At 42.2% G+C, this 13,613-nt stretch overlaps 1 protein-coding gene across 3 annotated transcripts in view; it reads left to right on the plus strand.

Moving 5' to 3' along the window:
• Positions 1-13,613, plus strand: part of EP300 (EP300 lysine acetyltransferase) — a 132,863-nt gene that overhangs the window by 71,005 nt on the left and 48,245 nt on the right. For all 3 annotated transcript variants that reach the window (XM_077830522.1, XM_077830530.1, XM_077830540.1), the window contains exons 7-10: positions 9,324-9,417; positions 10,113-10,250; positions 10,831-10,948; positions 11,678-11,852. In XM_077830522.1, coding sequence (XP_077686648.1) covers positions 9,324-9,417; positions 10,113-10,250; positions 10,831-10,948; positions 11,678-11,852 — 525 coding nt within the window. The remainder of the gene's footprint in view (positions 1-9,323; positions 9,418-10,112; positions 10,251-10,830; positions 10,949-11,677; positions 11,853-13,613) is intronic.

Below are 13,613 nucleotides of genomic sequence, written 5' to 3' on the forward strand. Positions count from 1 at the left end.
ACTTTCATGTCCTCTTGGACACAGTGATTCACACTGAGAACACTTCCCCTTGGTATTTCAAAGGAACTGGGATAACATTTTTTGTCAACTAGCAATAAGAGTTTGTGACTTAGATTGCTGTTTGTTTGGAATAGAAACAAATGATTGTATAAGACGAAGCAGAGAGGTAGCTGACTTCTGCAGTAATAACAATAATTAGCACTTATTGTACTCTATGCCAGGAAACTTTTGTACTCCTTTCCTACTTGTGCATGCACCCCTTCCCTCACATGGAGGCCTGCTTTTAGGAGAGCCTTTCAAGTGATGATCAAAACTCTTCCTGTAAGGAATTACTTTGAGCTGAAGTATTACTGGTATTTGACAGAAATTAGGATTCTTGGTTGCAGGAGGTAGCATCTAAAATTTACTGAAGCTGTTCCTATTAAACCTCCTGAAGGAGGTTAGATTTTTGTTGAGTCCTGTACCAGTCTAAGGGATTGATTTCTGCCATGGATGTCAGTAATTACATCTCCTGTCTAAATGAACCATTTTCTATTGAATGGTGTAGCCTGAATTGCACAGCTGCTATTTAAGCCATAAGGCCGTAGGGTTTAGACAGTGACATTTTACATGAAGAGGTTTAAATCACTTTAAGTCTTGTCATTATTATTTCTGTAGGATGCTTTACAATGTGTAAAGCATACTAAACAAAATTCCGGCTTCAGAGATCACTTTTTAAGTGAGAGTTGGTATAAGTGTGGAAAAACATGTTTTCTAAGAGCTAGTGTATTTTGCAGAACAGGTAGATTTTCAGAAGTTGTTAATGAAATGTTTTGGGGGTGAATTTTAAAAATTATAGCTAAAAAGTAATTTGTCACCCAATCCATCTTCTTGCTAGTAGCGATTATTTCCTATAATATATTTTCTAGTGCTTTGACTATTTTTAAACTGGAGAGGAAGGGGACTTGGTGTGTGTTACTGGGAAACCATCCCAAGAGTAGAATTAGTATAAATGGCATGAAGTGAAAGTAAAGACAAAAAAAGCAATGAAAACTAATGTAGTGTAGGCGATGCAGTGTTATGAAACTCTCTGGAAGTAAGAAGCTTGAGTTACATGTAACAGCTACGAAAAAGGAGGAGATGATGATAATTCTTTGAGTCCTTGTTGGTGCTCCACTTGAGGTGTGCATGCTCCTTCAGTCAGAGATTTTCGAAGCAGCGCCCATTTGGCTTGCTCATGTGCCCTATGCATACTTGTCCTTTACCGAGGATATATTGGGCTCTGCTGGCAAACTGCCCTCAACAGCCTTGGCCTGACACAGAGCAGTTTGTAGTGCCTGCCTAAGCGTGGCTTCTGTTTTGCTAGTCAATTTTTTAGATCTTTTCTTACATTAGTTTTTAGTTTATTTCGTTCTTGTTTTGATTTTTCCATTTTTCTATGGGTCGGGACTTTCCTCATCCTCCACCCCCCTGTACGAGGGGTCCTTCCTCGGAAATCCTTTCTCTTCTGGGACATGCCTATATCCCAAGGTTTCAAATGTTCTCACTTGCCAGAAACCCTTCCCAGTGAGTGACAGCCATTTGTGCTGTATTCACTGCTTTAGGGATACATGTGTACTATCTAAGTGCAAGTTTTGCACTAGCTTCAAGAGGCACTCAAGGAAAGACAGATATAAAGCATTGACTCCTTTTGATGGAGCTCTGTCTTTGTCTCACTTCAGATCCAGGCTCAGAAACCAGAGGGGCATCAGCCTCTGAGCAACCAGTGTTCCAACAACTTCTGTGGGTTGCTCACCCTCTAGGACTTTGAGGGACAGACCTTTGAGTGAATCTGGAAGACTTTCCTCCAAGAGGAGTGTCGGGTTTCCTCACAAAGACCATTCTAAAAGGTCTACCAGACTGGAGATTTTGCACGCTGCAGAGCTTCAAGTGGTCTTGGTAGTGAGAAATCATCTGTCCTAAGTCCTTGTCAGCTTCCAGAGTGCACAATACCCACCACTCGATACAGAAGCCATCGGTACCATTCAAAGTTGGGTGAGAGACTATCAATCCTAAGAACTCTAGTAAGAAGGCAGCACACTCTTCATCTTCCACTGTCTTGCTCGTACCTAGAGCATCAGTACAGCGGGTAGGGATACAGTTGTGCGACCCTGGATACTTCACATCTTTATGGCTGGGACTCACCATATCACACGCTGTCTCACCCGGTACTGCAGGAATCGAGATTCTCAGAGGACCCATTTATTTCTAAGAGCCAAAGTCTCCTCGGAGTTTGAGAATTCCTGTACCACAACTGGTGGTATCCTTTATATCCCACCTTTTGCAGAGACTGCCTATATCACTAGTACTGGCACTTTCTGAAAGATACCAGTTACTCCTCTTTCCATCTGCCTCTGCACTAGACTATAAAGAAGTGGCGAGTACTTTAGACTCTCAGATTTCTGTGCAGGATTCTGCTGACTGCCTACTGATGATAGTCTATCCAGAAGCTGACCTGTGGGGAGAGAGACTCAAGCTGCTACTGTCAGAGCCCACCAGACATCTCACCTGGTATGACCAACCCAGGATGTCCCCTTCATTCACATATACTGTATATAGTCTTCCCAGTGGACATACTGGGATCCCTGGGCTGCCTACTGGCAAGAGTGTTTTTTAAAGTACCCAGTGCTCACGTGGATTACTCTTCTACAGTTTTACAGCAGAAGCAGGATGCCTGTGAAACAATCAGTGGGACCACAGGATGCTGGAGTGCTAATAGAGCACTCAAAAAAGGCAAGGCTGTTGCAGAGAAGCTAAATGAATTCTTTTCATTGGCCATCACTGCAGAGGATATGAGGGAGAGTCCCATTCCTGAACCATTCTTTTTAGGTCAGAAATCTGAGGAATTGTCCAAGATTCAAGTGTCAGTAAAGGTGGTTTTGGAACAAATTCATGAAATAAACAGTAATAAGTCACCTGGACCAGGCGGATGGTACTTGCCCAACTTATATATGAAACTGCAGAACTACTAACTGTTACGTTACCTATTGCTTAAATCAGCCTCTGTACCAGATGACTGGCAGATAGCTAATGTGTTGCTGAGGTTAGTTTTTTTGGGTTTTTTTTAAGGCTCCAGTGGCAATCCTGACAATTAGACTGGTAAGCCTAACTTGAGTACTAGGCACATTGGTTGTTACTATAGTAAAGAATAGAATTATCAGTCTCTTAAATGAACATGATACGTTGCGGAAGAGTCTTCATGGCTTTTGTAAAGGGAAATTGTGTCTTAACAATCTATTAGAATTCTGAGTATATCAACACCAATTTAGACATGGGTGATCCAGTTGATACAGTGTACTTGAACTTTCAGAATGCCTTTGTTAAGGTCACTCACCAAAGGCTCTTGAACAAAGTAGGCAGTCATGGGATAAGAGGAAAGGACCACTCATGGATCAGTAACTGGTTAAAAGATAGGAAACAAAGGGTAGGAATAAATGCTGTTTTTACAATGGAAAGAGGTAAATAGAGCAGGGACCCCAGGGATCGGTACTGGGAGCAGTATTCCTAAATGATCTGGAAAGGGGGTAATTTAATGAAGTGGTAAAGTTGCAGACAATACAAAATTGTATAACTACTCAAGGTAGTTAAGGGAGCGATCTCACAATATTGGGTGATTGAGCAACAGGATGACAGATGAAATTTGGTGTTGGTAAATGCAAAATAATGCACATTGGAAAACGTAATCCCAACTATACATAGAAAATGACGGGATCTACATTAGCTGTTACCACTCAAGAAAGATCTGAGGCATTGTTAATAGCTCTCTGAAAAAATCTGCTCAGTGTGCAGCAGCAGTTAAACAAGCAAATAATGTTAGAAACCATTAGGGAAGGGATAGATAAGAGAAAATATGACACTATATAGATCCATGGTACACCCACCCCTTGAATTCTGGTCGCCCGCTTTCAAAAAATGTATTAAATTGGATAAAGTGCAGAGAAGGGCAACAAAAATAAAAATGATTAGAGGTATGGCGGAGGGTTTAAAAAGACTGGGACTGTTCATCTTAGAGGTGAGAGAGAGAGAGGATATGATAGAAGTCTATAAAATCATGAATAGTGTGGAGACAGTGAATGAGGAAGTGTTGTTTATTCCTTCACATAACGTACAAACCAGGGGTCACCCAATGAAATTAATAGGAAGCACGTGTAAAACTGACTTAAGGAAGTACTACTTCCCACAATACATAGTCAACCTGTGGAACTTGTTGCCAGCGGATGTTGTGAAATTCAGAAGTGTAACTTAGTTAAAAAAAGAATTAGATAGTTCATGGAGGATACCTCTGTCAGTGGCTATTAGCCAAGATGGTCAGATGTGCAACCCTGTGCTCAAGCTGTCCATAAATATCTGACTGCCAGAAGGTGGGACTGGATGACAGGGGATGGATCACTTGATCAGTTGCCCATTCTGGTGGTTCCCTCTAAAGCATCTGGCGCTGGCTCCTGTCAAAGACAGGATGCTGGGCTAGATAGACTATTGATCTGAGCCAATATGGCCATTATTGTGTTCTTATGTTAGTTCTGAATTGCTAACTGTCAGGCAGTTGTAACAAAATAGTGATACTAATTATACCAAGTTTAGTTTGTTTTTTTAAATTGAACATATACCACAAAAGCACAAAGAACAGCTTCAAGCCGCCATTGCTAAAGGGCAGCTCTTGGCTATAGCAACCCTGCAGGCTTCTCATTCCGTTGCTATGGCAGTAGTAATGCACAGGGTATCGTAGCTTCTGGACATCACAGGAAATCGTGATGACAGAACACTATAGAGGGACCTCCTTTTCGATGGTCTAAAATTATTCAGTGACACCACAGACAATTCGCTGCATACTTTGGAGAACTTCAGGAGGACCCTTCACTCTCTGGGTATATCTATGCCTGCAAATAAAAAGAGGTTTAGAGTATCTCAGATCGCACCAGAGATCATGCCCTTCTTAATTCTCTGCTTTCCTTAGTCTATCAGCACCACCTAGAATAAACCCCAGATTTCATAAGGAAAGTTATTTAAGTTAGGTGCCAGTGTGGACACAAGAACAAATGGATATAAATTGGCCATCAGCAAGCTTAGGCTTGAAATTAGGCAAAGGTTTCTAATGCTCAGAGGAGTGAAGTTCTGGAACAGCTTTCTGAGGGGAACAGTGGGGGCAAAAAACCTAATTGGCTTCGAGACTGAGCTTGATAAGTTTATGGAGGGGATTCTATGATGAGACTGCCTACAATGGCATGTAGCCGATCTGCAACTGCTAGCAGCAAATAACTCCAATGGCTGGTGATGGGACACTAGATGGGGAGGGCTCTGAGTTACTACTGAGAATGTTTTCCTAGGTGTCTGGCTGGTGGATCTTGCCCACAGCTCAGGGTCTAACTGATTACCATATTTGGGGTTGGGAAGGAATTTTCGCCATGGCCAGATTGACAGACATTTTTGGTGGTTTTTCACCTTCCTCTCTAAAGCATGGGGAACAAGTCACTTGCGGGTTTAAATTAGTATAAATTGTGGATTCTCTATAATGTGAAGGCTCTAAACCATGATTTGAGGACTTCAATAACTCTGTCAGACGTTAGGGGTCTATTACAGGAATTGGTGGGTGAGGTTCTGTGGCTTGCAATGTGCAGGAGGTCAGACTAGATGATCATGATAGACTCAGAAGGTCAGCAGGGACCATCTGCCACAGCAACCTCAACTCAGCAGCCCAACGATAGCCAAACATTCTTTTTGACTCGATTGAGGAGCACGAACATGCCAATCCAGGCCTCTTGCTGCATCATGTTACGCTACCCAACTTTCCACCTTTTGGAGATCATCTCTTCCATTTTTCACACCTCATGGGAGCAAAGTATCTCTGACAGATGAGTGTTGGAAGTTATAATAACTCTGGGTTACTCCATTCAGTTCCATTCCATTCTCCCTTTCCCTTCCCTTTGGAGGGACCCTTCTCATGAACCTCTTCTGAACCCACTTCTTTGTTTAGGAGCAGTGGAACCAGTTCCTACTCAATATAAGGAAAGAGGGCTCTATTCCAAGGACTTCTGTTCCCAAATAGAAGGGTAGATGGAGACTGATTCTATATCTATGGATGCTGAATACTTTTATTAAAGTGACGGAAATTCACGATAACACTGGCAGCCATCATTCCATCTCTGGGTCTGGGGGACTACTTCCCGATCCTCAACCTTCAGGATGTGTTTTCATATTGCAGTACACCCTTCTCACAGGAAATTTCTGTGCTTCATGGTGGGGAAGATCATTACCAATATCTCATCCTTCCTTTTTGGTTTAGCTACTGCTCCCAGATGTTCATGAAAGTCATGGCAGCGGTAACTGCCCAACTTTCCTTAATGGTGAGTAATCATCTTTCCCCTAGCTTGACGACTGGCTTCTCAAGGGATTATACCTACACAGATTGGCAGCATTCTTGGCCTTGTCTCTGTTCAGCAGTATTGGTCTTCAGCTCAACTTCAGGAAGTCCTTCCTCCTGCCTTTACAAAGGATAGTTTTTATAGGGGCTATTTGAAACGCCAGTGCAACCAGAGTTTATTTGCTAGGTTCCTTGCGCTGTCACATCTGATCGTGCAAATTCAGATCTGTTCTCAAGTCACTGCCAGATCATGCCTGCAGCATGTACCTTTTGTCAGACTTCCTGCTCAACTGCACCTGTGTTGCTTCCAAGCCTGCTTCAGGTCTCTAATCCCCATCCTATTCTAGTTTCCCTTGAATGGTGGAGGAATCCAAAAAAGTATGTTTGTGGGTTCTGTTCAGCTACCTTCTCATGTGATAGTTTGACATGTCCGTCTTTGAATGGGGAACTCTTCTTTAGGATCATACTGTCCAAGGCAGAGGGTCTGCCCAAGAGTCCACCTTACACATCAGTGCTCTGAAACTCAGAGCTGTCAGGCATGCCTGTCTGCACTTTCTATTCATGATTCAAGGCCAATCAGTCCAATCAGAGAGCAGGACCAGTATGTACTATAATAGACAAGGGGGAGCAAGATTCTCTTTTCCTTTCCACAGAAGCCGTGAAATTACAGAACTGGCGCATAGCTCACAATATTCTGATCTGAGCAGTCTGCCTACCCACTGGAACACTGAAGGTAGCGGTCTCAGCAGGTGCTTCTCTTAGTGGGAACTAGACAGATCCAGACTCTAGTCTTGTCTGGGGATTTCCAAAAATGGATTTTTGCCCCCACAGCCAATCGAAAACTTGTGCAGTTCTGTTCAAGGGGGGGGTTGGGTCACCATTCTCTGGACAATGCCTTTCTCCTTTCCAACTCCTATATGTATTTCCTCCAATGCCACTGATTCTCAGGGTCTTAAACAAAATCAAGCAGGACAAACCCATGGTCATCTTGTTTGCACCAACTTGGCTGAGATGACAGATTTGGTTTCCTTTTCCTCTTTTCCTGACCAGCTATCAATCTTCTGCTGATGCCTGGTCTTCTCACACAGGACTCAGGGAATGTCCTTCAAACCAAGCTGAACACTGCTGCTGAAGTCCTGATACCTAGATGGTTCTCGGAGCTAGTACTATCTTACCGCCATAGGGGTTCAGGAGATTCTGCTAAACAGTAGGAAAGATTCCATCAGAAAGACTTAGCTTCAGAAATGGAAAAGGTTTTGTAATTGATGTGTTCACCATAATTTGTCTCCTATTGATTTTCCCACCTCTGAGGTATTAGAATACTTATTTACTTTTTGAAGAAAGCAGAACTTGCTTTGAGTTCTGTTAAAGTTCACTTAGCTGCCATCACAGCATTCCATTCTCCAGTACAAGGCTTCTCAGTATTTGTTCATCTTGCAGTGTCAAGATTTATACAGGATCTGTCAATCCTCTTCTCTAATATTAGACACCTTACTCCCTCCTGGGAATTAAATTTAGTTTTCAGCGCTTTGATGAAATCACCCTTTGTAGTGTTAGTGATCTGCTTGCTTCTGAACCCTTCCATAAAAGCAGCATTCCTAGTGGCTACTATCTCTATCTAAAGCAGTGGAGAACTGGGAGCTTTAGTGGCTGACTCTCCATATTCCATTGTTTTCAAAGATAGTTTCTCTTTGACAATTCCATGCTTCTTACCCCTTACTTAAGATTTTCATGTCAATCAATCATTTCATCTCCCAGTATTCTACACCAGTCATCAGTCAAAACAGGAAGCTGTTCTTTATATCAGATGTCAGAAGAGTGTTGGCTTATTATCTGGGCAGGTCTAGACTTTTTTTCAGTCATCCCCAAGATTGTTTTTCTGTTGTGGACAGAGCTAGCTGTGACAACCCAGTGGGTTTCTGGGTGCGTACTCACCTGTTATGTGGCTGCTAACATTCCCTTTCCCTCTAAAGTCATTGTCAGTTCTACAAGATCGTACTCCATGTCTGGGGCTCGACTAAAGGACATTATTTATTATGGAAATATGCAAGTTTGCTATGTGAGCTTCAATTCATGCTTTTCCTGGACACTATGCCTTGGTTGATGCTTCCTGCACAGAATGCTGCCTTTGGCTTTGCTGTCTTACAGACAGCCTTAGGGGCTTTGGAACTCAGTCTGTCTCCTTCAGTGGGTACTGCTAGGAATTCTGGTGGTTGATGCCCACAGAGAGACTACTCGAAGAAGAAGTTACTTACCTCGTACAGTAATTGGAGCTCTTTGAGGTGAGTCCCTGTGGGTGCTCCAGTACCCTGCCTGCCTTCCTTCCCCTCTGCTTCAGAGTCTCATCTCTTTAGGGCTTTACAGTAGAGAAGGAACTGAGGGTGATTTGCCCATGCAACCCCATATATCATTGGTACAAAGCAGGAGGATGTGTAGGGCACATGCATTAGCCTAACAGTCACTGCTACAGAAAATCTCCAATGAAAGCACATGGGGCCCAGGCACACTTAAAGTGGAGCACCCATAAGGACACACATCTTGAATTCCCAGTTACTGTAAAAGGTAAGTAACTTCTCTCCTCTGTTCTTCTCTCCTGCCTTTCCGGTCTTGGTGGCATTGTTGGAGAGGAAAGAGGAGGAGATTATAACAGTTTATTCAGGAAATTATCAGAGCTGATACACACGTTGGCCTCTGAAGACCTAGAAATATACAAGTATGCAATATACACTGATTGGCAAAGGAATCAGTATTTGCTTCGTGAAAAATGTCTAAGTAGGGGAAGATGTCTTGAAAGCCTCAAGTGAGTATTTCATAACTATTCAGAGCTATCCATATGTCTGTCTTTTTTTACCAATGTTTTTCCCTCTCTTGAGGGAGGAGGATTGAGTAAAGAGCTTGTGTGGTGGTGAGCCATTCATTTTAATATATTCTTCCTTTTGCTATCTAGATGCTAATCCTATGGGTGTGAATGGAGGTATGGGGGTTCAAGCCCCTAATCTGCTGCCTGAGTCGATGTTGCATTCAGCAATGAATTCCCAAAAGTAAGTTGAACATTTCACGTGGATTAAAAAATAGTCTGAAAACACTGAACAGGGTTCACCTCAGAAAAATCTGAGGGGGAGAAATCCCTACTCCCATGTTGAGAGATTTGTCTAATCTTCGCAGTTAAGACTGGGGGGAAAAAGGGAGTATTTTTTTTTTTATTTGAGGGCATTTTTGGTATGGTTAAAAACATCAGGTCTCATGGATTACCACGGTTAGGCTGAGTGAGTTTTTTGCTAGACCTCAAACATGCAGGTGTTACTGGATGTGATGTTATATTGCAAATCTGTCATCCCTCTGCCGTGGGGCTAAGAGGCACTCTGGTGCCTCATCTTTCAGGTGAGATATAAAGAGGTAATTACAACTTCTGTCAAACTTTTTACAAGGGAAATGAAGTAAACCCCAGTGTCAGGGCCAAATTCCTTTTAGGTAGTTGCTCTGTTTTCCATTGGATTTGGTAGTGTTGATGTCAGTCTCCTAAATAGTTGTGTAGTGCTGCTCCATACTACCAAACATCCATCTTGCCTCACTCCAGAGGTGGGTTTGCTTCCTTGATCAGTGAAGTGATTCCTATGTAGTGTGTAAATCGAATAGTAAATAGTGGTTTGTCATCCTTAAGTATAAAATAGACTATTAATGTAAGCTCATAAGTTTAGCCTTTTTTCCTCCTCTAACATATTATTCTATTTTGAAGTCCCATGATGAGCGAAAGCGCCAGTGTTACCAGTTTGGGAGCTATGCCAACAGCAGCACAGCCATCCAACACCGGAATTCGAAAACAGTGGCATGAAGATATTACTCAGGACCTCCGAAATCATCTTGTTCATAAACTGTAGGTATCTGGTATCTCCCTCTGCCAAGGAAGGTTGGGGGAACTAGAAGGGTTGTAGTATTTTCTAAGATTAGGAGGCTAAGGAGCCAGTATAAACACAGAAACTTTTTAAAATGTTTTATAGTTGCACCCCACTCTGCCCCACCCACAAAAGGAGAGAAGCAGCTACTAGTGAGTAGCTTAGGCTTTAAAGTTGAGGAAGCCTGTTGCTTTGACCAAGATAGGACATGAATGTGGATTTAGGGTGGGGTGATGGTCAGAAGAAATAATGGCAAAAATATGGGATTACTTGCTTTCCTTATGTTAAATCCTAAAATTATATCCGATGCTACTTTAGGTCTGATCCCTATTGTATCAAACATAGCCCTGTGCTCCAAAATGGCAGTATTGGGGGAGAGATCGGGAAAGCGATGGAGTCATAGGGACTCCTAAAGCTGCTATGTATGATGATCTCTAACTTTCTTTAGATGCTTGAAATAGAGATTAAAGCCCTTTGTGTTTGAACTTCATTTGGGGCCATTTTATTTCAATTCAAAAGATGCATATTTTTAATCTGTTTCATGGTTTTTTCCCTCTTCAGAGTCCAAGCCATATTTCCTACCCCTGACCCTGCAGCATTAAAAGACAGGCGCATGGAGAACCTGGTGGCATATGCTCGGAAGGTAGAAGGTGACATGTATGAATCTGCAAATAGCAGGGTGAGTTGCCATATTTTCCCACCATAGCTGCAGAGAGCCTGCATGAGTCTGTCAGTATAGTGGACAGAATTCACAACTGCTATGGAGACTAGTCAGCTTCTGGTATTCATGGGGTCAGTGTTGAAGTACTGTCTCAATGTACCATTAATAAATGAAGTGGTGTTTCTGGGGTGGGAGTGGAGGCCTAACTGACAAGTTGTGTCCCAAAAGTGGGAAAAAAGTGCAGAGATTTATTTTTTAAAGGTGATGCTGGCATATGCAAGGGCAACAGCAAGCTCCAGTCTCTTCCTAGTTTCAGATCTTGCCTTTTTGCTTGACACACGTTTGTGGTCTGAAAGCTTTTTATCCTAATGTGCCATGCTTGAGGTTTCTCATTTTCTCCCAAATACAGTATAAACCCAGAGCTCACCCTTTACTGTGGCATGTGTCAAATAAATGCACAATATGGGTAGAATAAATCTCCACTGTCAGTCAGTCTTCAGTTGCAGGAAATACTGTGTAATATGCTCACCTAATCCAATGGGAAAATCTCTTCTCAGCACTCTAATATGCAGGGGGAGAAGGAAGTCTTTCCCAGCACTGAACCTGGTCATCAGTTTTTAATCTAAAAAGAAAAGGAGTACTTGTGGCACCTTAGAGACTAACCAATTTATTTGAGCATAAGCGTTAATCTGTAAGCGTTACTTATTGTATGTCTCCACTATTCTCTTGTCCCTTATACCCCAACAGGCAGAGTACTACCACTTGTTAGCCGAGAAGATCTATAAGATTCAGAAGGAACTAGAGGAAAAACGAAGGACTAGACTGCAGAAGCAGAACATGATACCAAATGCACCAGGCATGCCTCCAGCTCCCATGAATCAAGGGCCCAATATGGGGCAGCCACAACCGGGGATGTCTGCAAGTAAGAACAGTTGGGTTAGTTAATAAAAGGGAATACCTTGTGCAGGGAAATCATTATAGTGGTCCTGAATGGGAGTCTTTCTCCCCCATTTTACAGCTAATGTTACAAAATTATAATTGCCTAATTCTCTAGAAGAACTTGAAGTGGCTCAGTGTGTAATAGTATGTGGTACGGTGGTGAGAGCATTTTCCTGTTATTGCCTATTCACTGTGTGAGATTTTGCAAGAACTACTTGCAAAATCTGAGTTAACTTGCGCTCAATTGGTGGAGGAAAATGGTGTTTGACAAGATAAGGCAAAACTTCACATGGGATCTTGTGCACTAACTGAACTTGCCTCTGTCTGTCTGTGGATACCAAACACTTGTTTTGGAGAGTGTATGCAGAGCTGTCGTGTATTGTGTCCTAAAAGTGGCAAGACTTGGATTCTGACAGATCAACTGAGTGAATTCCACAGCTGAGCCTATTTCTGAGAAGACCCAGCGACAGTGTGAATGAAGAATTCAGCTCTGGGGACTGAAGTCAACTGTAACTTGGTTAATGGCAGTTGTTATAGTGACTGTGGAAAGGGCTCTGAGATAGCTGGGTCATAAATCATTTACAACTTAAAAAAAAAAGAGAGAATTTGAATTGTAACCAGTTTAGAGCATTGGTGTGATGTGCTCTTGACAGTCTGCCCTTACCTATAAAGTTGCCATATTCTGCACTTTTTGCAGCTTCCCGGTAGCTATTTAAAGGTAATCCAAAGTGGAGAGCACATTGCTGTAAGCTAGCCTGGAGCTGACATATGCCTAGAAGACGCTACAGAGGTTGTCAGTGGAGACAAAAGGATGTATATTAATCTCTTGAAAATTCAGAAGTAAAAAATATTTTTGCCCAGAAATGCATTTGGGAATTTAGAATTAAAAGTCCAAAAAGACCCCAAAAATTGCATGTCATTTTGACAGATGGACAGATGCCCTCATCTGTGGGTGAAGTCAAAATCTCAGTGTATTTCTCATAATGCTTCTCACTCCTTCACAATAATCGCTTCCATGTTATCCAATCGGAGCCCCTAAGGGCTGTGGATGCAATGGATTTTATCTAGGTTTCTCAGGTGCTGGGATATCCGAGAAATAATATAGTTTGGTCTTGATGGGGAAAAAAAGAAGTAGAACTAGATATTATATTAGCGTGTTGATGTTGAAGTCTGTAGTATCACTCCAAAAGTCCCTCAGACATCGTAAATAAATGGGGTGACAAGACCAAATTTTACAGGAGTGCCTGGGTATGTCTTTAAACCTCATCAGGCCCAGTGTGCTTCATCTGGGTAATGCTGAGCAATAACTTAAGAGCTTGGATTGATGGATGGCTAAATTTCCAATCATTTTTTGCTCAAATTCTCACGTTACACTTACAATGTTATAACTCCCACAACCAATCCAACAAACAAATCTGCTCATGGCCAAGGAATATTAGACAATGGATGTAGAAATGTCAGCTGTGGTGATCAGTGTGATAGAATAGACTGGGGGGTCAGATGGAGTGGGACAGACACCATCCTATGTTCTAGCCTTCTTTCCCCTTCCAGTTGGTCTGTCTGTCTTTTATATGTTTTCCGTAAGTAAAACACTTTTTTACAGTAATAATTAAATGACAAATTACTTGTGCTAAAACATACTTGTTTTTTAAGGTTAGTTTTGTGTTGGTGCAAGGTGCTGAACTGACAGCTCTGGAGACTGAAGTACTCTAAGTACAATTGAAGCTCTGTAAACTTATTTCAC

The sequence above is a fragment of the Eretmochelys imbricata genome, chromosome 1 (assembly GCF_965152235.1).
Source record: "Eretmochelys imbricata isolate rEreImb1 chromosome 1, rEreImb1.hap1, whole genome shotgun sequence".
NCBI classification, from domain to species: Eukaryota; Metazoa; Chordata; order Testudines; family Cheloniidae; genus Eretmochelys; species Eretmochelys imbricata.